Here is a 25000-nt window from a genome sequence, read left to right as displayed (position 1 = left end):
CCTGCCTGTCTGTCTGTCCCTCTGTCTGTTTGTCTGTTGTGTCTGTCTGTCTGTCCCTCTGTCTGTTTGTCTGTTGTCTGTCTGTCTGTCTGTTTGTCTGTCCGTTTGTCTTCCGTGTGTCAGCCTGTCTGTTCATAAATTATGTCCATCTGTCCGCCTGTCTGTTTATTTGTCCGTTGGTCTGTCAGTTCATCTGTACGTCCGTCAGTCTGCCTGTCTCTCCGTCACTGTGCCTCTGTCTGTTTGTCTGTCTGTCTGTCTATCTGTCTGTGAAGTGTAGTGAAGTACAGAGCAGTGTAGTGTAGTGAAGTACAGTGTAGAGCAGTGTAGCGTATTGAAGTACAGTGTAGAGCAGTGTAGTGTAGTGAAGTACAGAGCAGTGTAGTGTAGTGAAGTACAGTGTAGAGCAGTGTAGTGTAGTGAAGTACAGTGTAGAGCAGTGTAGTGTAGCGAAGTACAGAGCAGTGTAGTGTAGTGAAGTATAGTGTAGAGCAGTGTAGTGTAGTGAAGTACAGTGTAGAGCAGTGTAGTGTAGTGAAGTACAGAGCAGTGTAGTGTAGTAAAGTATAGTGTAGAGCAGTGTAGTGTAGTGAAGTGAAGTGTAGAGCAGTGTAGTGTAGTGAAGTACAGTGCAGTGTAGTGTAGTGAAGTACAGAGCAGTGTAGTGTAGTGAAGTACAGTGTAGAGCAGTGTAGTGTAGTGAAGTACAGTGTAGAGCAGTGTAGTGTAGTGAAGTACGGTATAGAGCAGTGTAGTGTAGTGAAGTACAGAGCAGTGTAGTGTAGTGATGTACAGTGTAGAGCAGTGTAGTGTAGTGAAGTACAGTGTAGAGCAGTGTAGTGTAGTGAAATACAGAGCAGTGTAGTGTAGTGAACTATAGTGTACAGCAGTGTAGTGTAGTGAAGTGAAGTACAGTGTAGAGGAGTGTAGTGTAGTGAAGTGCAGTGTAGAGCAGTGTAGTGTAGTGAAGTACAGTGTAGAGGAGTGTAGTGTAGTGAAGTGCAGTGTAGAGCAGTGTAGTGTAGTGAAGTACAGTGTAGAGGAGTGTAGTGTAGTGAAGTGCAGTGTAGAGCAGTGTAGTGTAGTGAAGTACAGTGTAGAGGAGTGTAGTGTAGTGAAGTGCAGTGTAGAGCAGTGTAGTGTAGTGAAGTGCAGTGTAGAGCAGTGTAGTGTAGTGAAGTACAGTGTAGAGGAGTGTAGTGTAGTGAAGTGCAGTGTAGAGCAGTGTAGTGTAGTGAAGTACAGTGTAGAGGAGTGTAGTGTAGTGAAGTGCAGTGTAGAGCAGTGTAGTGTAGTGAAGTGCAGTGTAGAGCAGTGTAGTGTAGTGATGTACAGTGTAGAGCAGTGTAGTGTAGTGTAGTGCAGTGTAGAGCAGTGTAGTGACAGCAGTGTAGTGTAGTGAAGTACGGTATAGAGCAGTGTAGTGTAGTTTAGTGCAGTGTAGAGCAGTGTAGTGACAGCAGTGTAGTGTAGTGAAGTACGGTATAGAGCAGTGTAGTGTAGTGAAGAACAGTGTAGAGCAGTGTAGTGTAGTGAAGTACAGAGCAGTGTAGTGTAGTGAACTATAGTGTACAGCAGTGTAGTGTAGTGAAGTACAGTGTAGAGCAGTGTAGTGTAGTGAAGTAGAGAGCAGTGTAGTGTAGTGAAGTACAGTGTAGAGCAGTGTAGTGAAAGCAGTGTAGTGTAGTGAAGTAGAGAGCAGTGTAGCGTAGTGAAGTACAGTGTAGAGCAGTGTAGTGTAGTGAAGTAGAGAGCAGTGTAGTGTAGTGAAGTACAGTGTAGAGCAGTGTAGTGTAGTGAAGTAGAGAGCAGTGTAGTGTAGTGAAGTACAGTGTAGAGCAGTGTAGTGAAAGCAGTGTAGTGTAGTGAAGTAGAGAGCAGTGTAGCGTAGTGAAGTACAGTGTAGAGCAGTGTAGTGTAGTGAAGTAGAGAGCAGTGTAGTGTAGTGAAGTACAGTGTAGAGCAGTGTAGTGTAGTTAAGTACAGAGCAGAGTAGTGTAGTGAAGTAAAGAGCAGTGTAGTGTAGTGAAGTACAGTGTAGAGCAGTGTAGTGTAGTGAAGTACAGTGTAGAGCAGTGTAGTGTAGTTAAGTACAGTGTAGAGCAGTGTAGTGTAGTTAAGTACAGTGTAGAGCAGTGCAGTGTAGTAAAGTACACTGTAGAGCAGTGTAGTGAAGTATAGAACAGAGCAGTGTAGTGAAGTACAGAGCAGTTCAGTGTAGTGAAGTACAGTGTAGAGCAGTGTAGTGTAGTGAAGTACAGAGCAGTTCAGTGTAGTGAAGTACAGTGTAGAGCAGTGTAGTGTAGTGAAGTACAGAGCAGTTCAGTGTAGTGAAGTACAGTGTAGAGCAGTTCAGTGTAGTGAAGTACAGTGTAGAGCAGTGTAGTGTAGTGAAGTACAGAGCAGTGTAATGTAGTGAAGTACAGTGTAGAGCAGTGCAGTGTAGTGAAGTACAGTGTAGAGCAGTGCAGTGTAGTGAAGTACAGTGTAGAGCAGTGCAGTGTAGTGAAGTGTAGTGTAGTACAGAGCAGTGCAGTATAGTGACGTACAGTGTAGAGCAGCGCAGTGCAGTGTTGTGAAGTGCAGTGTAGTACAGTCTCTTGCAGTGCTGCGCAGTGCAGTGCAGTGGAACGTGTCTGTGTCACAGTTGTCTTTGCCTACACGCACGCGTGCCGCAACCGTAGGGAATTCCTCGTCGCTTCGGGCGGCGACCAATCCTCGGCAAGTGGCGAACGCCAAAAACTGGTCAACTGAACAAAGGAGAGGGTGTGTCGCAACGGTATAACAACCGCATGTTCTTTTTGGTTTTTTTCTCCTTTTTTTTTTTCTTTTTTTTTTTTTTTGAACCTCAACGCACACACGTTAACTATAGTCACTGCACACAGACGGACCTGACGATGCCTCAAACAATGCGTGCGTGCCACATTGTTTTGCGCTGCTGACTCTGTGTCTCCAGCTATGAGTCTCTGTCTCTCTGTTTTTATGTGTTCTTTTCTCTCCGTCTGTCTCTCTCTGTCTCCGACTCTGTGTGTGTGTGTGTGTGTGTCTCTCTCTCTCTTCATTCACTCTCGATGTATCAATTTCTTTTTCTTTTCTTTTTTTCTTTTTATTCCTCGTTTCTTCCCTTTTCTTCTTCTTTAAAAAAAAAAAAAAAAATCTTGATCTTGGTTATTTTCTTTATTGATTTTCATTTGAAAAACAAAGCAGATCTGTCGACCTTTTATTTACTGAATCTGAATGAATAACCATGGTATGCAAAGACCGTCAAAACTTCACTTTATATTTTACTGTGTTCAAGTATGTATATTGCAATGTTAAAAGCCAGCATTCTATCATTCCTACATTTCTAGCAGTACCATGCAATGTACTCCATTGTTCACCAATACTTTTCTCAGCGCTCTGTTATATCATATTTTGTTACGATTGCGTAATCCAGTAGTATTGATTATAATATGTTTATGTATATCTGAACAGGGGTTTTTTTTTTGTTTTGTTTTTTTCATTTCTTTCTTTTTTTTTAAATTCTGGTTTACTTCTAACCAATAAACACAAACGAAAGAGAAATCTGCATTTCGTGAGAATGTGCATGTTTGAAAGGAAGCCGTTTCGTTGGGGTTTTTTTGTTGTTGTTGTTGCTGTTTTGTGTGTGTGTGTATGTGTGTGTGTTGTTGTTGTTGTTGTTGTGGTGGTGGTGGTGGTGGTTGTTTTGTTGTTGTTTTCGTTTGTTTCTTTGTTGTTGTTTTGTTGTTGTTGGTTTTTGTTGTTGGTTGTTGTTGTTGTTTTGTTGTTGTTGTTGTTGTTTTTTTGGGGGGGGGGTTGCGGGGAGGAGGGGGGGTTGCGGGGGGTGAGGGGGGGGACGGGTGCTCTCTCTCGCTCGCTCTCTCACTCCCTCTTTCTCTCTCTGGCGACTCGAAAAGCGACTATTGATCGAATAGTGTAAGGGAAGGAACTGGAAAACAATTACCTGGCGCATCCCATGACAGAATTATTCCTCTTCGACTGATATCGGTTTCAAGAGGGGAAATCATTACAGGTTTCGTTTCATACAGTATCGTAGTATAGTGTAGTGTAGTGTAGTGTAGTATTGTGTAGTGTAGTGTAGCGTAGTGTAGTGTAGTGTTATGTCGTGTAGTGTCGTGTAGTGTTGTGCAGTGTAGTGTAGTGTAGTGTAGTGTTGTGTAATGTAGTGAAGTGTAGTGCAGTGTAGTGTAGTGTAGTGTGGTGAAGTGTGGTGCAGTGTCGTGTCGTGTCGTGTAGTATCGTGTAGTGTTGTGTAGTGTCGTGTCGTGTAGTGTCGTGTAGTGCAGTGTTGTGTAATGTTGTGTAGTGTAGTGTAGTGCACTGTAGTGTGTGTGTGTGTGTGTGTGTGTGTGTGTGTGTGTGTTTTTGTCTGTGTGTGTGTGTGTGTGTGTGTGTGTGTGTGTGTGTGTGGCGGGAGGGTCAGGGTGAGGGAGTAGATGTGTGGGTGTGTAGGATGGGGAATGTCGGGGGGTAGGGTTGGAGGGAGGTGTGTGTGTGTGTGTGTGTGTGTGTGTGTGTGTGTGTGTGTGTGTGTGTGTGTGAGCGACATGTTGCACTGCACGCATTCCCAGCCACTCAACAAAAAACCCTCATGATTTCCAAAAATTTTATTCACAGTCTCTCCCCACTTGAGTTTTAAGGCAAACAAAATGAGGGATTCATTCGGTTCAATTATTCGGAAGTTGTGGATTCGAATCCTACCACCCTCCCCACTATCCCCACCCCACTACCTCAACCAACTCCACACCATCTGATCCCCCACCCCCACCGCACCCCATCCCAGCCAACAACACCCCCCCACTCCCCCTCTGTTTTCACCCCCCCCCCACTCCCCTACCCTGCCCCAGTCCCGCTACGGTCTCCAGTTCACATCTCTGGGACCACTGCAGAAGCTCAGGTTTGCAAACAAGCATTATTGTTGTTAAAGAAATAAAATGAAATAAAATAAAGACAGAAGGGGAAAAAATCAGAAAAAAAAAATCAACAGTTTTGCAAACAAGCATTATTGTTGTTAAAGAAATAAAATGAAATAAAATAAAGACAGAAGGGAAAAAAGTTAGAAAAAAATCAACAGTTTTGCAAACAAGCATTATTGTAAAAAAAAAAAAATTAAAAAAAAAAGAAGTCAAGATCTCGTTATCGCGTTTGTTCTGTGTTGCGGTGCACTGGAGCGAACTAAAGTCAGTGGTCTACACGACGCAGAGGAAGTGACGTCAATTGTAGCCTTTCCAGGCGTAGGAGGAGACCACTCCCATGTCTTTGTAGATGGAGGAGTTCACCCGCCTGTCGCTGTCCGGGATCTTTTCTTTCTCCACCGTCGTCAGTCGCTCCATCTGAGAAAGAAACATAAGAAATGCAATGGGTATTATGATGCCGATTGGTTATGTATACTGGCTACATGTAATCGTAAAGTCAACGACAATCATATCATCATCATCATCATCAGTATCATCATCGTCATCATCATCATACACTTTCGTTTTGGAAGACAATCAAGAGTGAGCATTGTATAAAACAGGACTGTAATTCAGGTGGAATTGGGCCTTGTAATGTTCGGCCACACTAAGAAGGAAAAAGAGAGAAAAATATCAACACCGAACCGGAGTGACGAACTTGTATTAAGGCATTCCTTTTGTACGCAAGCAGATCAAAATACGCACGTTAAAGATCCTGTAATCCATGTCAGCGTTCGGTGGGTTATGGAAACAAGAACATACCCAGCATGCACACCCCCGAAAATGGAGTATGGCTGCCTACATGGCGGGGTAAAAACGGTCATACACGTAAAAGCCCACTCGTGTACATACGAGTGAACGTGGGAGTTGCAGCTCACGAACGAAGAAGAAGAAGAAGAAGGCATTCCTTTTCCCTCACCATCATTGATGATGATGACGACGACAGCGATAACAATGATGAGGACCAACACGCCAATGGGGATAACCAGCATATTTTAAGTAAAACAATGATAGTAATGATAATGATAACCATAACAACAAGATCAACAACTAGAACAACAACTATCATAACCATCAAAACAACAACAACAAAAACAGCAACACCAACCACGTCCACCTCCATCACCACCACCACCATCATATTCATCATCATCATCATCATCATCATCATAAGATAAAGAACTAAACGGATTAAGAAAATAGATAAAGAAACAAAAGAAAATAACAGAAAAAAAAATAATGAAAATTCCCCAACCCCCCCCCCTCACCTCCCCCCAAAAAAGACCCACAAAGTCCATCCCACTTCCCTTTACTCACCCACCAAAAATACAACAATACACACACACACACACACACACACACACACACACACACACACACACACACAAAAGGAGTCGCACTCAGACGTGACACACAGATTAAATACACACACAGAGTCACGCACGCACGCACACACACACACACACACAGATAGTGTACAGACAGAAGTATGCACACACACACACAAACACACACACACACACACACACACACACACACACACACACGCACACAATCACAGATAATGTACAGACAGAAGTATGCACACACACACACACACACACACACACACACACAGATAGTGTACAGACAGAAGTACACACACACACACACAAACAAAAACCCCGCCCAGTTCCCCCTCACCATGGCGTCAAACTGGTCCTTGGGCAGCGTCTTTCCCTGAGCCCCCTCACCGTCCCCGTCCCCCGTCGTGCTGTCCCGCTGACCGCCGCCCCCCTCTGGCACCGTGTACAGGCGGCTCACTGTCTGCTCGATCTCATAGTTGGTCATCTTCTGGTAGCCCAGGCCGAACTCCGGCTTCAGGATGGTGCCCCACGGCTGCTTGCTGCTCGCTGGCCTCACTGAGGACCGGATCGTCGTCATGGTGAAGAATCGGGGGCGAGTGGGTTGAAAGGGTTGAAGGTCGAGGGCGGTCAAGGGTGATGGTTGAAGGGTGAAGGTCAACGGAGAAAGTCGAGGGAGACAAGGTCAAGGGTGATGATTTAAAAGTGAAGGTGAGTGTGAAGGTCAAGGTGGAGGGTGAAGGTGATGGGGTGAAAGGTGAAGGACAAGGGTGAAGATCAAGGGTGAAGGTCAAGGTGGTCAGGTCTTGGGTTGTTTTTTTTCAAACAAAACCCCTGTGTGTATAAGTCTGGGTCAGGGCAGGTAAGCGGAAACCCGTGTTCCTTTCTCACACGCTGTGCTCACGTGCATACATCACGTGGGTGACACACTTCCGGGAGTCAGTAGTCCGCTGAAACAAAGTGACGCTGCTCAGTTCAGATATCAAATATTTTTATCGATAGTCTGCTTCAATCATTTGGAACAGATTTTTTTTTTCCCAGGCTCATTCAAAATGCTCGTCAACATCTAAAAAATTAATGAAAAAACGAATGAGTAGCTGGTTCATCCGTCCCTGATCACCACGCAAACACCAATCATTGTGCGAGAAGAAAATATTCAGGTAACAAAATATCATATTATTTTAGACACGATTCTAATGAATATGAATGGATAATCTGTTTTACTCTCCTTGTTTACTATGTACATTTCAATCATCATAATTATGAAATATTCAATAAGATAATATAACATTTTGGACACAGATAAATAAATTTAAAAGAAAAAAAGAAAAAAAAGAACAATCTACACACACACCCTCAGACGACAACACAGACACACCTGCGACGATACACAAGAACACAACAGGAAAAGCCTTCGTAGCTCACGTGTGATTCCTTTTGAACAAAATCAACAAAACCGAAAACGCCAGGGGGGGGGGGGGGAGTGGGGGGCGGGGGGGGAAGAGTGGGGGGCGGGGGGGGAGAGAAAGGAGTAGGGGGGGGGGGGGCAGAGTGGCGGTGGGTGAGGGGGGGTTACCAGCACCAAAACATAACGATCAAAATCACAGGTTCGCTTCTCATCAGAAAGGGGGTATTATAGTGGCGCGGACAGCTGAATGCTAGAGACAGAGCGAATTCTGTCTTGATCACCCCCTACAGCGTAATCACCTGGACCTTACCTCCACAAGGAAATGACCTCCCTTCCAAGGGTTTTAATCCAGCGATTGGAAAAAAGGAAAGGGGAGCGAGGGGGGCGGGGGGGGGGGGGGCGAGGGGTTTTTCTTGGCTGGCCAATACTGACATCCCTCACCCCCCCCCCCCCCAACCCCACCTACCCCCTCCCTCCCCTCCGCGCATACATACACTCGGGCACATACAGGCATGCACACATGTACACGCACGTACACATGATTATACACACATACAGGCACGCACGTATACATATATGAACACACACACACACACACACACACACACGCGCGCGCACACACACACACACACATCAAACTACATTACACAACTGTGGGGAGTCGAAAAGGGATCATCATCAATCGCTCAGTCTCTGTGAACACACACACACACACAACATCACCCGTACTTGGGTCAAGAAGTTCATCCAGTCAAAACATACTCTGGGATTTTATCGTCTTCTTCTCTTTCTACTTTTTTTTCTTCTTCTCCGACTGCCTGTCTTGAATGGCCACAATGGTCTATTGAACGATTCGCGTGAATAGATAAACTGAAAGAAATGATATTGTCACTGCGTCACTCTTCTTCAAGTGCTAACAGGTGGGCTGTATTGACACTGACAGTGTGAAAGGAACGAGCGACGGGTGGAAAGAGGGGTATGGGAGAGAGAGAGGGGGGGGTGGGGGGAGGGGGGAGGGAGAGAGAGGGGGAGAGAGGGAGGGAGGGAGAGAGAGAGAGGGAGACAGACAGACAGGCAGAGAGAGAGAGAGAGAGGGAGAGACAGAGAGAGAGAGGCAGGGAGAGACAGACAGACACACACACACACACACAGAGGGAGGGAGAGAGAGGGGGGGAAGGGAGGGAGAGAGAGAGGGAGACAGACAGACAGGCAGAGAGGGAGAGAGAGAGAGGGAGAGACACAGAGAGAGAGGGAGGGAGAGAGACAGACAGACAGACAGAGACAGACATACACACACACACACACACACACACACACACAGAGAGAGAGAGAGAGAGAGAGAGAGAGAGAGAGAGAGAGAATTGAATTGAACTGAATAAATTTGAATTGAATAAATTTTATATTCTGATGGGTAATACCAATACAGTAAGCAAAATAATGGGCTTTTTTTTATCCAGCCCTAGAAGGTGAAACAGTAACATAAACAAAGGGGGGAATCATTATATCAGTACAGCATGCACATTATAGTCATGGATACATAAATGGTAATTGGATATTTACAACACTAAATCGAGGAGAATAAGGGGACAGACAGAGAGAGAAAAGGAGAGAGAGAGAGAGACGGGGGAGTACAAAAAAAGAAAATTAACTCAGGTCAAGAATGATAAATCAATGAATGAAAAAAGAAAAAGAAAACACCACAAAAAACAAACAATCATACAAATAAACAAAAAAACAAATAAACAACAAACAACAACAACAACAACAACAACACACACACACACACACACACAAAAAAACTGCACCACCAAAAGAATGCACATGTTACAAAACAACAACAAAAAAACAAACAAACAAACAAACAAAACAAAAAAACCCAGTAATAAAAACAACGCCATTATAAATAGTTCTGGGAGCAAAAAAGAGTTTGAAAGAGAGAAACGGAGAGAGACAGAGACACGGAGATAGATAGACAGATAGATAGATAGATAAATAGAGAGAGAAAGAGAGAGGAGTGTGGAGGAAGAGGGAGGAGAGAGGTGGGGCGTGAGGGAGAGGGACAAGCCAAGCCAAACCAAGACAAGACAATACAAGGCGAATTCTTTATTTCCCAGGATAATACTCAAGTTCTGGTAGTCTTATGTTAAAGCAATTTATCAATCATCTGACACAGACACACAGAGAGACACAGAGAGAGAGAGAGACAGAGAAAGAGAGAGAGAGAGAGACAGAGACAGAGACAGAGAGAGAGATGAGCATAAAACAATGTATCGATCATCTGACACAGACACACACAGAGATGAACATAAAACAATGTATCGATCATCTGACACACACAGAGAGAGATGAACATAAAACAATGTATCGATCATCTGACACAGACACACAGAGAGAGATGAACATAAAACAATGTATCGATCATCTGACACACACAGAGAGAGATGAACATAAAACAATGTATCGATCATCTGACACAGACACACAAAGAGAGATGAACATAAAACAAAAAATAATTAAAAACAAGAGAGGCAAGGCCTTCAAGACTCACTTGTGATAAATTAAGTCCCCTAGCATTAATTACAGAGTAATTTCCCTTTTCTACTATCTGTACCAAAACGTTTGCAAAATAAATAAAAATTCCATGCTTAGCAAAAGAAGTTCCTGTTTGAACAAAAAATGATAATAATGACTCCTCTTGTTGTTGTGTCAGAATAAGAGGTCAAAGTGCCAAGTTTAGAGAATACAAAAAATATAAATATCACAGTAAATGCAGTTTGCATATAATTAGGCTTCATTATTTTTTTTTGTGCCCATCCCAGAGGTGCAATATTGTTTTAAACAAGATGACTGGAAAGAACTGAATTTTTCCTATTTTTATGCCTAATTTGGTGTCAACTGACAAAGTATTTGCAGAGAAAATGTCAATGTTAAAGTTTACCACGGACACACACACACACACACACACACACACACACACACACACACACACACACACACAGACAACCGAACACCGGGTTAAAACATAGACTCAGTTTGTTTACACAAGTGAGTCAAAAAACGGGAAGTGTCATTGAAAGAGGCCAACTACCTTCAAGTGTTTGTAAATCTTCATGAGCACTTTTCAACCTTGAGCATGTGGGGAATAAAGTTCTAGATCTTCGATTCCAAGCTAGCATGTTGTAGTAGAAAATATAAACTAGTTCAAAACAGCAGATAAAAGCAGGACAGTAGGTATGCACGTTTGTCTATTGATAGGTAGGTAGGTAGATACAAATTTAGACGTGCAAACATTCAGACAAATAGACAGACATAGGTATAGTAATAGATCGATAGCAAGCAAGGTAAACTGGTAAGACATCTTAGACAGATAGACAGATAGATAGATAGATAGGAAATTGTATCTAACCAGCCAAATGAGAAAAGCAATTGACATGCTTTTCCCACCCAGCCCAGTGTCACAAGGAAAAGGACAAATGCACTAAAACAAGAAAAAATTTACAATTAAAATTTTGAAACAAGAAAAAAAAATTAGATAATCAGACACACACACAGATAGACAGACAGGTAGACAGATAGATAGATAGATAGATAGATGTGTGTGTGTATGGATAGATAGATAGATAGATGTGGTGTATGTGTGTGTGTGTGTGTGTGTGTGTGTGTGTGTGTGTGTTCTAAAAAAAAAAAATCTTATAACAACAAGGACAGAAACAAACAAACAAACAACAGAAAGAAAAGAAACAAACGACACAGTTTTAAGCACGCTTCAGCTCACTCACCGAAAAGATCGTTTCAACTACGCCTTCCTTCCCTGACGCTCACTCACACACAGGATCTGAGATCGACACACACACACACACACACACACACACATACACACACTTACTTCACTTCACTTTGCACGGCAGTCACTGGCCTCACAGGCACACTGGCTGAAAACCGATCTCTTCAAATAATCTCTCACCGCTCCTTTCTATGTCACCTATCGATCAGGTCAGGTGACCGCCTTTCACCTTCACCTTTTTTCTCCTGCTCACAGGTAGGTATACAGGCACACACACGCACACACACACACACACACACACACGCACACACGCACATACACACACACACACACACACACACACACACACACACAGAGGCACAGAGGCACACGCGTGCGTACAGTCATACGCGCACACACAGACAGACATAGACACACACACATGCAGAGGCATGCGCGCGCGCGCACACACACACACACACACATAGGTGCAGACAGACAGACAGACACACACACACACACACACATAGGTGCAGACAGACAGACAGACAGACAGACAGACACACACACACACACACACACACACACACACACACACACACACACACACACACACACACACATTGACCGCGCCGAGTTTCTAACAACCTGGGAAACACATAAAGAGAGAGAGAGAGAGAGAGAGAGAAGAGAAAAGAAGTTTTCCAACCCTTCACAGCGTGTCAAGTAATTTCACTGGCTTTGTTGTGTGTGCCAACGGGAAGGAGGGAGAAAGAGAGAGGGGGGGGGCGGGTGGTGAGGTAGATGGGAGTGAATAGGGTAGGAAGACACGGTGAGAGAGAGAGAGGTGGGGGTGTGTGAGGTAGATGGGAGTGAATAGGGTAGGAAGACACGGTGAGAGAGAGAGAGGGGGTGTGTGTGAGGTAGATGGGAGTGAATAGGGTAGGAAGACACGGTGAGAGAGAGAGAGGTGGGGGTGTGTGAGGTAGATGGGAGTGAATAGGGTAGGAAGACACGGTGAGAGAGAGAGAGAGAGGTGGGGGTGTGTGGTGAGGTAGATGGGAGTGAATAGGGTAGGAAGACACGGTGAGAGAGAGAGAGGTGGGGGTGTGTGAGGTAGATGGGAGTGAATAGGGTAGGAAGACACGGTGAGAGAGAGAGAGGGGGGTGTGTGAGGTAGATGGGAGTGAATAGGGTAGGAAGACACGGTGAGAGAGAGAGAGAGGGGGGTTGTGTGAGGTAGATGGGAGTGAATAGGGTAGGAAGACACGGTGAGAGAGAGAGAGAGAGGGGGTGTGTGAGGTAGATGGGAGTGAATAGGGTAGGAAGACACGGTGAGAGAGAGAGAGAGAGAGGGGGGTGTGAGGTAGATGGGAGTGAATAGGGTAGGAAGACACGGTGAGAGAGAGAGAGAGGGGGGGGGGCAGACAGACAGACAGACACAGAGAGAGACAGGGAGAGAGACAGACAGACAGACACAGAGAAAGAGAGAGACGGGGAGAGAGATATAATTATACATTAAGAGAGAGAGAGAGAGAGAGAGGGAGACAGTGGGAAACAGAGACTATTTTCTTATGTCCGTATGAGCAGAAGAGACAGGCAGACAGACAGACAGACAGACAGGAAAAAAAGACAATATATCGTAATCAATATAACAGACTGACCGACAGACAGACAGGCGGACACACAGACAGAAAGAGAGAACATAACGGATTCATTTGGAAGGACTAACAGACCCACCATCCACTGCACACACACACACACACACACACACACACACACACACACACACACACATACGCACACGCACGCACGCACGCATGCAGAGGAAGAGAGAGAGAGAGTGAGAGAGAGGGAGATGGAGGGTCAGAGAGATAGAAAGGCAGATATACACACAGAGATAAACAGACAGACAGACAGACAGATAAACAGATACAGGCAGAGATTGACATAGGGAAATAGACAGATAGAGACAGAGAGACAGACAGACAGATACAGGCAGAGTTTGAGATAGGGAAATAGATAGATAGAGACAGAGAGACAGACAGACAGACAGACAGATACAAGCAGAGTTTGACATAGGGAAATAGATAGATAAATAGAAAATACCAGCTGAAGTGACTGGTTTGTATGGCTTGTATTTCCTGTCCATGAAACATCACAGGGGGGTAAAGAGAGACAGACAGACAGACAGACAGACAGACACAGAAAGATACACATACAGAGAGGTAAGAGAAAGAGGAGAGAGAGAGAGAAGAAGAAGAAGAAAGGAGAGTGGGTGAAAAGAGAGACAGGCAGCCAGAGAGACAGAGATACAGACAGAGAAAGAGATACAGAAACAGAGACACAAAGAGAGAGAGAGTGGGGGCGGGGAGGGGGGGGGGCGGCGGGGGAGAGAGACAGAGAGAGAGGGGAGAGATTCGGATTCGGATTCGGATTCGGATGGTTTATTCAAAAAAGGCCTTAGCCCCTTATGAAGGGGTGGTGTGTAAACTTATTTCGAAAGGATTATGACATACAATATATGATACAATAAAACAAAACAATACCTAGATTGATAATCAGGAACAACTAAATGACCGGATTTGGAATGCTTTGTGTAGATAACCTGCAAACTGTCTGACTTCTTCTTCACGACGTGACGTCATAAGCAAAACTAGTTTAAACATAGAAGGCTGAGAGTAATATTTCTGGGGTATGAAATTATATCTTAGTTCACATAACTTTGGACAACAAAACATGAAATGTAATTCGTTTTCTTCTGCCTTTGTGCACAATGGACAAATAAGATCATGATCACTATGCTGTGTGTATCGAAAATGATGAATTGCAATATCTGAAAGCCCAAACCTAAATCTTGTCATGACATATTTTAAATGTTTTGCCAAATTCATGGATAAATACGTTGGGACACAATGTAAAGAGTTGATCTGATAATACACATGAGGGGAGAGAGACAGAGAGAGAGGGGGGAGAGAGAAAGAGAGTGAGGGTGGGGGAGAGAGAGAGATACAGAAACAGAGACACAAAGAGAGAGAGAGAGGGGGGGCGGGGGGGCAGAGAGAAAAGAGAGAGAGGGGGGAGAGAGGGGAGAGAGACACAGAGAGAGAGGGGGGGAGAGAGAAAGAGAGAGAGGGTGGGAGAGATAGATATACAGAAAGAGAGACACAAAGAGAGAGAGGGGGGAGCGGGGTAGAGAGACAGAGAGAGAGAGGGGAGAGAGGGGAGAGAGACAGAGAGAGAGGGGGGGGGGGGAGAGAGAAAGAGAGAGAGGGTGGGGGAGAGAGAGGGATACAGAAACAGAAACACAAAGAGAGAGAGAGGGGGGGGGGGTGCGGGGGAGAGAGACAGAGAGAGAAAGGGGGGGAGAGAGGGGAGAGAGACAGAGAGAGAGAGGGGGGGAGAGAGAAAGAGAGAGAGGGTGGGGGAGAGAGAGAGATACAGAAACAGACACAAAGAGAGAGAAAGAGCGGGGATGGAGAGAGAGAGAGAGAGAGAGAGAGTTAATGAACCAAATCAGTAATTGGTTGGCTTTGTTCCACATGACTGAAGCCGGCTCCCTCAGCTCTCAGTGAAGAGGGGGATTAACCCTTTAACTCTCTCAATCACACCTGGAAGGATTTGTACCTGTAATTACAGGTAGAACTGAGAGAGAGGAGGGAGGGGAGGGAGGGCAGTGCTGAAAGGGAGAGCGGGAAAGTGGGAGACAGAGACACAGAGAAAGAGAGAGAGACAGAGACATAGACAAAGGCAGACAGACAGAGAGAATTCTTTTATCTAACCTTTTATCGACCAGTGTGTGTGTGTGTGTGTGTGTGTGTGTGTGTGTGTGTGTGTGTGTGTGTGTGTGTGTGTGCATGTGTGTGTGTGTGTGTGTGTGTGTGTGCGTGTGTGTGTGTGTGTGTGTGTGTGTGTGTGTGTGTGTGTGTGTGTGAGTCTCTTTTTTATTTTAAATTTGGGGTGTGCGTGTTATAATTCTCTTGATAAACATCAAAGAGTGTGTGTGTGTGTGTATGTTGTTTTGTTGTTGCTGTTTTTTTGTGTATTTGTGTTTATCTCTGTCTCTGTCTGTGTGTGTGTGTGTGTGTGTGTGTGTGTGGAGGGAGGTGTGGAGGGGGGTGTTTTCATGCACACATACTTTACAGGTTGGGAGAAAATCTATTTTGATTGTGTGAAATTTGTTGTTGTTGTTGTTGTTGTTAGAACACCAGCTCAAAATCATTGTTGCTGTTGCTTATAATCCAGCCCAGCCGACGGCACAGGGCCATACCAGGACTGCCCAAACTACACGAATGTCCAACCCACGTTGAACACAAAACTGTCACATACACAGAAATCCCATGAACCTGCAAAACACAGTTGATGACACATTGTCCAAACCTTTCAGCTACTCGGGGCAAATAAAACAAGGCTGTGTTGAGTACGTCAGCCCTTCCGTTTGATTTATCATCCTCAGATTACAAGAAATCGTGAAAAAGGAGAGAGCAAATACTTCAAGGCAAACAATCAACGACAACGAAAAAAAAAACACCCCAAAAACAAGAGGCAAGGCCTTCAAGGCTCACTTGTGATACACTTTAAAAAAAATCCAAGCTTTTTATTTATTGAGTATAATTTCAAAATGTAATGTTTAAGATGAGAAAGATCAGTTTAAAGCAAATTAAGTCCCCTTGCATTAATTACAGAGTAATTTCCCTTTTTTTTACTATCTGCACCAAAACGTTTGCAAAAATAAATAAAACTTCAAAGCTTAGCAAAAGAAGTTCCTGTTTGAACAAAAAATGATAATAATGACTGCTCTTGTTGTTGGGTCAGAATATCAGATCAAAGTGCCAAGTTTAGAGAATACAAAAAATATAAATATAACAGTAAATGCCCATCCCAGAGGTGCAATATTGTTTTAAACAAGATGACTGGAAAGAACTGAATTTTTCCTATTTTTATGCCTAATTTGGTGTCAACTGACAAAGTAGTTGCAGAGAAAATGTCAATGTTAAAGTTTACCACAGACACACACACACACAGACAACCGAACACCGGGTTAAAACATAGACTCACTTTGTTTACACAAGTGAGTCAAAAACCACAAAAGGGCCATAATGATAGTCAAATACTGCTGCAGAATGGATCGCTGGTGCCCATTCCAGTGTTTATAATTTCACTACCTAATCGCCAGAGCAACACAACACAGGGGGAAAGAGAGAGAGAGAGAGAGAGAAAAAAAACAGTGTGAAAGCTTGCTTGAAAAAAAAGAAAGGGGAATGGACTGGGAAAGCAGAAAAAGGAAACAACAGTGAAGGAAGGAAAAAGGGCAGAAATAACGAGAGTAATAGAAAAGAGGAAATTTCTAGCACAGAATTTCCAGAAGACGGGGTTTGGTATCTATCCTGAAAGACCGTGGGCATTCCACTCCTGTCATACATTTCCAAGTTCCGACATAAAGCCTCACAAAGCTGTCTCACCTCCACTTTGCGTGCACATTGTACACACTTACATTCGCTTCCGCCTGACGACAGGCGCAATAGCCGAGTGGTTAAAGCGTTGGACTGTCAATCTGAGGGTTCTGGGTTCGAATCACGGTGGGTAAAGGGTGGAGATTTTTACGATCTCCCAGGTCAACAAATGTGCAGACCTGCTAGTGCCTGAACCCCCTTCGTGTGTATATGCAAGCAGAAGATCAAATACGCACATTAAAGATCCTGTAATCCATGTCAGTGTTCGGTGGGTTATGGAAACAAGAACATACCCAGCATGCACACCCCCAAAAACGGAGTATGGCTGCCTACATGGCGGGGTAAAAACGGTCATACACGTAAAAGCCCACTCTTGTGCATACGAGTGAACGTGGGAGTTGCAGCCCACGAACGCAGAAGAAGAAGAAGAAGCTTCCGCCTGACAGCAGCATGGAATCTTCACATTCACATATAATATCAGTTTAGGAACTGTTCGTTTTCAACTCTGTGGGAATATGAATCCATTGACTTCCTTGTTGACCTGGGAGAACCTCAACATCCAGTATCACTATCTTCGATCACCTGTAGTCTCACAACTGCTCAAGACGTTACCAACGCGACTGACCTGCCTCTTCGCTCCACACAATCCTGTCTCCTCCACACAATCCTGTCTCCTCCACACAATCCTGTCTCCTTCACACAATCCTGTCTCCTCCACACAATCCTGTCTCCTTCACTCAATCCTGTCTCCTCCACACAATCCTGTCTCCTCCACACAGTCCTGTCTCCTTCACACAATCCTCGTCTCCTCCACACATTCCTGTCTCCTTCACTCAATCCTGTCACAATCCTGTCTCCTCCACACAATCCTGTCTCCTCCACACAATCCTGTCTCCTTCACTCCTCCACTCAATCCTTCTCTCCTCCACACAATCCTGTCTCCTTCACACAATCCTGTCTCCTCCACACAATCCTCGTCTCCTCCACACAATCCTGTCTCCTTCACTCAATCCTCTCCTCCACTCAATCCTTCTCTCCTTCACACAATCCTGTCTCCTCCACACAATCCTGTCTCCTTCACACAATCCTGTCTCCTCCACACAATCCTGTCTCCTTCACACAATCCTGTCTCCTCCACACAATCCTGTCTCCTCCACACAATCCTGTCTCCTCCACTCAATCCTGTCTCCTCCACACAATCCTCGTCTCCATCCTCCTTCGTCGTAGCTTGCTTCTAACGATACTTGCATCTAGCCTACATCATGTTTAACAGTTCTCTGCTCTCTTCACACACACACACACACACACACACACACACACACACCTATCTATCTATCTGTCTATCTGTTCTCAAGACCTGACTAAGCGCGTTGGGTTACGCTGCTGGTCAGGCATCTGCTTGGCAGATGTGTAGCGTATATGGATTTGATCGAACGCAGTGACGCCTCCTAGAGCTACTGATACTGATACTCTATCTATATCTATAGAGACAGACAGACAGACAGTCAGAGACACAGAGAAAGAGAGACAGAAACAGACAGATAGAGAGAGAGAGAGAGGGAGAGATACATACATACATACATACATGCAATCATGCAGTCATGCAGTCATGCAATCGTGCATACATACACACATACATACATACATACATACATACATACATACATACATACATGCAATCATGCAATCGTCCATACATACATACATACATACATACATACATACATACATCAATCAATCAATCGTACATACATACATACATACCCCTCACACAACGACGCCACAAGGCAGCCCCGACACTCCTACTTCCCAACGATCACACCAGTGACTCTAATCGCCAGCCCTTCAGGCTCACTCAGTCCACCAGCCGGTCAGTCTCCAGCCGCTCAACTCCTGGTCACCATACAGTGACCATACCGTGACCAGCCGGCCGCTGTGCATGTGGAGGGGGGCAGGGGTGTGTGTGTGTGGGGGGGGGGGGGTTGGTGTGGAAGTAGAGGGTGGGTGGGTGTGGGGGGTCAGTGGGGCGTGCAGTGTGCACACCGACAGAATTCTGCCAGAGTGCGGATTACAGCGCTTAGGGATGGGGGTGGTGGTGGTGGTGGTGGTGGTTTTAGGCGTTGCGCAGACATGTTAAATTGCAGTGCTTTTTTCTCCCCCCCCCCCCCCCTTACCCCCCTTAAGGCCGGACCAAGCGCGTTGGGTTACGCTGCTGGTCAGACATCTGCTTAGCAGATGTGGTGTAGCGTGTATGGATTTGTCCGAACGCAGTGACGCCTCCTTGAGAAAGTGAACTGAAAGGGCTGGAGGAGGAAGGCGGCAGGATGGTTAAGACGCTCAGCTGCCGATATGGAGAGCACTTGAGGGTGCGGGTTCGAATCTCGCTGTCGACGTTTTCCCCCCAAGTTTGACTGGAAAATCGAACATGCGTATAGTCATTAGGATGAGATGATAAACCGAGGTCCCGTTTTCAGCACGCACTTGGCGCACTGTCGGGGAAGAAAAACAAAAAACCCATGGCAACGACAGTGTTGTCCTCTGGCAGAATGATGTGAAAGAAGTCCACTCTGATAGGTACACAATTATTTCAGCATGCACTCAAGGCCTGATTTAGGGCGTTTGGCTATGCTGCTGGTCACGCATCTGCCTAGCAGATGTGGTGTAGCGTACATGGATTTCAGTGTCCGAACGCATCGACGCCTTCTTTAGAAAGTGAAACTGAAACTGAATCCAGGGTGGAAAGCTGCCCAGACACTTTCCGCAATGTTGAAGGAAGAGACACGGCATGTATTCTGAGCTTTTGTGCCTCAAGAAACATAATTATACCCTGCTCCCATCCACTCAGAATCGTGCTTTATCATGTGGTTACTTCCCTTAGCATAGGGTTACCACGTGACTCGTAGCGTATTTCCGGCCAACGCAGCTTCATCGATAATTAAGATTGCTGGCGTGTGGTATCCGTGCCACTGGAGCGATGGACCCTTTGACTTACCACTGTGAGCTAAACGACACAGAGTGTGATCAAGACCCCAAGCGGGTTATGAAATGCAGAGAAAGTGGTTTTGCCTGCAGCGCTGTGTGTGTGACCGATTGACCCTTTCACACACAGAGAATGAAGTGAAGGTCAAAGCCTGTGACTCCACGGGTAGAGTAAACCATATTTGTTTTTGTATTTCTCTTTTTATCACAACAGATTTCTCTGTGTGAAATTCGGGCTGCTCTCCCCAGGGAAAGCGCGTCGCTACACTACAGCGCCACCCTTTTTTTTTTCTTTTTCTTTTTTTCCTGCGTGCAGTATTATTTGTTTTCCCATCGAAGTGGATTTTTCTACAGAATTTTGCCAGGAACAACTCTTTTGTTGCCGTGGGTTCTTTTACGTGCGCTAAGTGCATGGTGCACACGGGACCTCGGTTTATCGTCTCATCCGAATGACTAGCGTCAACACCACCACTCAAGGTCTAGTGGAGGAGGAGAAAATATCTGCGGCTGAGCCGTGATTCGAACCAGCGCCCTCAGATTCTCTCGCTTCCTAGGCGGGCGCGTTACCTCTAGGCCATCACTCCATATTGAAACGATGTTGAGTCTTGGTACATGTAGGGCCCGTCTTATGATTCAAAATCACCCTTTCTTCTTCTTCGTTTCAACTGGATATCAAACGTGCTTGCTACACTGACGACCTGTTTTCATTGTCATGGTCAGACTACTGTTTCCGACAGCTTGAAAGTTGTCTCCACATGAGACAAACATTTGAACTATTTCCCTCTTCTTCTTCGTTCGTGGGCTGCAACTCCCACGTGCACTCGTATGTACACGAGCGGGCTTTTACGTGTTTGGCCGTTTTTACCCCGCCATGTAGGCAGCCATACTCCGTTTTCGGGGATACTTCCCTCTTCTGATTTTGCACCCTTTGTTATTGGTTCTCTCTCTCTCTCTCTCTCTCTCTCTCTCTCTCTCTCTCTCTCTCTCTCTCTCTCTCTCTCTCTCTCTCTCTCTATGTGATTGTCCAGGGTATGGAGAATGTGAAAATGCGGGATTTTTCTGTGTGCAATATTTGTTGTCGTTGTTGTTATTGTTGTTGTTTTTTTCTTTTTTGACTTTTTTTTATGAAAGTGGCTGAACTCCGACTCGGAGGAACTTGAAAGAAAAGGAACTGGAAAAAGGAAAGGAAAGGCGAATGGCTATTGGAGGCAGGACAACAGGCACAAATGTTCTTTCTTCTGACAGAAATGGTCACCATACACATTGGGTCTCTTCCTCATCAGCGGGCTACCACCCGTGCACGTAAGTAATAACAAAGCCACGTCACGCCGCAACAGGCATGTATGTGCACTGCTTGTATGGTGGTCCTATCGTGTCGCAAGTTGTGCGCGGACAAAAACGCACTTTTTCAGAATTTGTTTTCCGTCAGTTTTCCCCAATTTCGGTATAGTTTATAAAATCGTATAATACATACAAAAAACAAACAATTTAGTAAAGAAAAAAATCCTAGAAAGGAATTAGTTTGCACCATATGAATGATGTTACTGGACTAGACGCAAGAAACTAATGTTATTCGGATTCCCACTGCTGATATCCGAGAGATTCGAACCCGGGACCCTCAGATTGCAAGACCAACACTTTAACCACTTGGTGGTATTTTATTGCGTTCGTCACTGATTGGGTTTAGCGTGAAACTAAACGTCAGACACGGCACGTGCAGATACTGGAATCCATGAGCGGACACTGGTTTCCATGTACTGCCACGAAACCATTGCTGACGGTTGCGGCAGTTTCAGTTTCAGTTTCAGTTTCAGTAGCTCAAGGAGGCGTCACTGCGTTCGGACAAATCCATATACGCTATACCACATCTGCCAAGCAGATGCCTGACCAGCAGCGTAACCCAACGCGCTTTGTCAGGCCTTGAGAAAAAAAATAATAATTTTAAAAAATAATGAAAATAAAATAAATAAATAGATAAAAACAAACAAACAAAAACAAACAATGGTGATAAATAAGCAAATAAATGAAGAAGAAGAAAAAAAAAGGCGGCATATATCGTCGACAGTTCTTTTCTGCCGTTTGAGGTCATCGGTTATTCGTTCATTGTCCGTGGTTGATCGTTGGATTTGCTCTGACGTGTTAATCTGTAGGTGGGGTGGGGTTAAGTTATCCGATGGTTTTAAAAGTAGCGCTTGATCGTGTGTTGACTTGGATCAGCGATTCACTTTGGGCAGCTAGCTGTGGATCAGGGAGGAAGATAATCGTGTTGGATTGTTTGGCGTGCTGTGCTGCTTGTGTGGGGATTTGTTTAATGAATGCAGAGAGCTGACGGGTGTGTGTTGTTTGTCCAGGATTGAACGTGCTTATCCTAATCCTGATTTGTTTGCGGGGAGTGGGAGGGGCGTTTTTGTGTGTGTGTGTGTGTTTGTGTGTGTGTGTGTGTGTGTGTGTGTGTGCGCGTGTGCGTGCGCGTGAGTGTGATTGTGGGTGCTTGTTTGTTTGTTTGTGTGTGTGTGTTCGTGTGTGTGTGTGTGTGTGTGTGAAATGAAATGAAATTATGGTGCTTAGAGCCTGTGTGTGTGTGTGTGCGTGTGCGCACGGTGAATGAACAGTGTGTGTGTGTGTTTGTGTGTGTGTGTGTGTGTGTGTGTGTGTGTGTGTGTGTGCGTGACAAAGTGGTTGGCTTCGCGGAGTAACGACTGGATGTACACGAATTTGAACCCCATGGGAGGTGGGTTTTTGTTGTTGTTTTTTGACTCACTTGTGTAAACAGAGTGAGTCTATGTTTTAACTTGGTGTTCAGTTGTGTGTGTGTGTGTGTGTGTGTGTTTGTGTGTGCGCGTGCGTGCGTGTGTGTGTGTGTGTGTGTGTGTGTGTGTGTAGTTCGATCCCGCTCGCATGCCTTTTTCCCCCCAAGCTTATCTTATAATTATATCATATTTAATACAGAGCACTTTTCAACGATTTTAAAAGTCGCTTTTTTTGTTTGTTATTCTTCTCATGATTCCTTTACTGAATAAAGCGCGAAGCACACAAGTGAGTCTTGAAGGCTTTGCCTCTTTGTTTCTTCTTCTTTTTGTCGGTCCGTGGCTGGTTCCTACTCAGATGGGAACACTAGGGACCGCAAATTTAAATCGGGAGTCATCCTCTTCATGGGAGTGTTGTTCATCACACGGGCTACAGTGGAGTCCATTAGAGAGGCTGGCGTTGTTTTTTGTTCACCTGCTCTGTCGCCACAGCTGAGTGCACTGTCAGGCAGAGCGGAGAAGTCGTCCTTTGTCCTTTGTCCTGTCTCATCGCTGGAACAGCCTGCTGGTGCTTGCCTCCCGGTACCCTCCCCCTCACCCCTCTTCCAACCTCACACCATTCCTCCTCTGTGTGTGTGTGTGTGTGTGTGTGTGTGTGTGTGTGTGTGTGTGTGTTATGAAAATGTGTGTGTGTGTGTGTGGTGGGGGGTGGGGTGGAGGAGAGGGGAGGTGTCAGATCTATTTTCTCCCCTCTATTTTCTTGCAACCAGGTTTCAATTCCCACAGGTCTGTATTTTCCCCCACGTCTATGTTACCCGGATCTATATTCCCCCAGGTGTTTGTTCCCCCGCGCCTATGTTCCCGTTCTCCAGGTCTATGTTCCCCTTCGTCTATGTTCCCCTGGTGTATATACCCCCAAGTCTATGTTCCCCTTCGTCTAGGACCACTGCTGACCACTATTGACCACGACCTAAGAGTGCTCAGATTGCTTTTTGTTTTACATTTGTCCATCATTATGTCTTAGCAGGTGTTTAACCACTGATTGACCACTGCTGACCACTGCTGACCACTGTCAGAGTTCAGCTTGCATCACTGTGTGGCGGTTATGCATTAGTGGGACTTCTTGACAGGATCTGACCATTAGCTGACCACAGTTGACTGCTATTGGCCATCATTGACCACTTCCTGCCACTGCTGACCACTAGTGACCACTGCGCAAACATCTTCAAATTTCATTGCTTTGTCATATTTGTGCATTACCAGGACGTGCGTATAGCTGCAGACCACCACTGACCGCTGACCATCGCTGACCACAACTGACCACCGCCATCCACTGACCACCTCTGACCAATGACCACTACAAAACCACTGACCGTTGACCAATGCTGACCGCTGACCACTGCTGACCATTGACCACCGTTGACCACAGTTGATCAGTACCCGAACGTGTAAGCATGACTAAACATACATAGGCTTGGGGGAACACAAGCCTGTTGGATTTAGACCTGGGGGAACTTTGGACCTGGGGGAACTTTGGACCTGGGGGCACACAGACATGATCCCGCTCTCAGTGGGAGTGTCTTTCGTCGTTCTGAGGATCAGTATCACCAGTCTCACGGCTTCGTTTTGAACTGTTTCTAACAGGAAGCTGCTTTGAGACGTGTGATCAGTATCATCAGTCTCACGGCTTCGTTTTGAACTGTTTCTGACAGGAAGCTGCTTTGAGACGTGTGATCAGTATCATCAGTCTCACGGCTTCGTTTTGAACTGTTCCTAACAGGAAGCTGCTTTGAGACGTGTGATCAGTATCATCAGTATCACGGCTTCGTTTTGAACTGTTTCTAACAGGAAGCTGCTTTGAGACGTGTGATCAGTGTCTGGTACAGCCAGAAGAGGCACAGTGTTGGATGCCTTTCAATGCCATTGCCTTCAGACTGTAAAACCCTGTTTTGTATTATGTCAGAGCAGAGCTTTCAGCGTGTTTTCTGAACGTGTATGTAGCTGGCTGGATTCTGGTGCGTCTCATTCGAATCAAATAGGGCTATGGCTTTTCTGAATAAATATCTCTCTCGTCCTCTCTCCACAGACCAGCACACACACACACACACACACACACACACACACACACACACACACACACACACACACACATGCACACATGCACACGTACACATACACACACAGAGATCTATCTACCTATATCTATAATATATATATATATATATATATATATAGAGAGAGAGAGAGAGAGAGAGAGAGAGAGAATCATACATTCATTCATACATACATACATACACCAACACCAATAACGATAACAACAACAACCGACAA

General features: G+C 45.2%; 2 protein-coding genes across 6 annotated transcripts in view; one reads left to right on the top strand and one right to left on the bottom strand.

The window, feature by feature from the left end:
* The window catches only part of LOC143296940 (uncharacterized), an 18327-nt gene extending 14775 nt beyond the window's left edge, over positions 1–3552 (top strand). The window contains exon 8 of the mRNA XM_076608976.1: positions 2648–3552. Within this exon, the coding sequence (XP_076465091.1) occupies positions 2648–2754 (107 nt within the window). The 3' untranslated portion in view covers positions 2755–3552. The remainder of the gene's footprint in view (positions 1–2647) is intronic.
* Positions 3553–5138: 1586 nt separating this feature from the next.
* The window catches only part of LOC143297020 (uncharacterized), a 20902-nt gene continuing 1040 nt past the window's right edge, over positions 5139–25000 (bottom strand). The window contains exons 1-3 of one of the 5 annotated variants that reach the window (XM_076609164.1): positions 18708–18730; positions 6660–7269; positions 5139–5354 (exon numbers count right to left, since the gene is read on the bottom strand). In XM_076609164.1, coding sequence (XP_076465279.1) covers positions 5235–5354; positions 6660–6899 — 360 coding nt within the window. In that variant the 5' untranslated portion in view covers positions 6900–7269; positions 18708–18730 and the 3' untranslated portion in view covers positions 5139–5234. The other 4 variants (XM_076609161.1, XM_076609160.1, XM_076609163.1 and 1 more) reach the window with 4 other exon arrangements.

The sequence above is a fragment of the Babylonia areolata genome, chromosome 22 (assembly GCF_041734735.1).
Source record: "Babylonia areolata isolate BAREFJ2019XMU chromosome 22, ASM4173473v1, whole genome shotgun sequence".
NCBI lineage: Eukaryota > Metazoa > Mollusca > Gastropoda > Neogastropoda > Buccinidae > Babylonia > Babylonia areolata.
The sequence above is the reverse complement of the archived record's forward strand: the minus strand, read 5'-3'. Positions and strand labels throughout refer to the sequence as shown.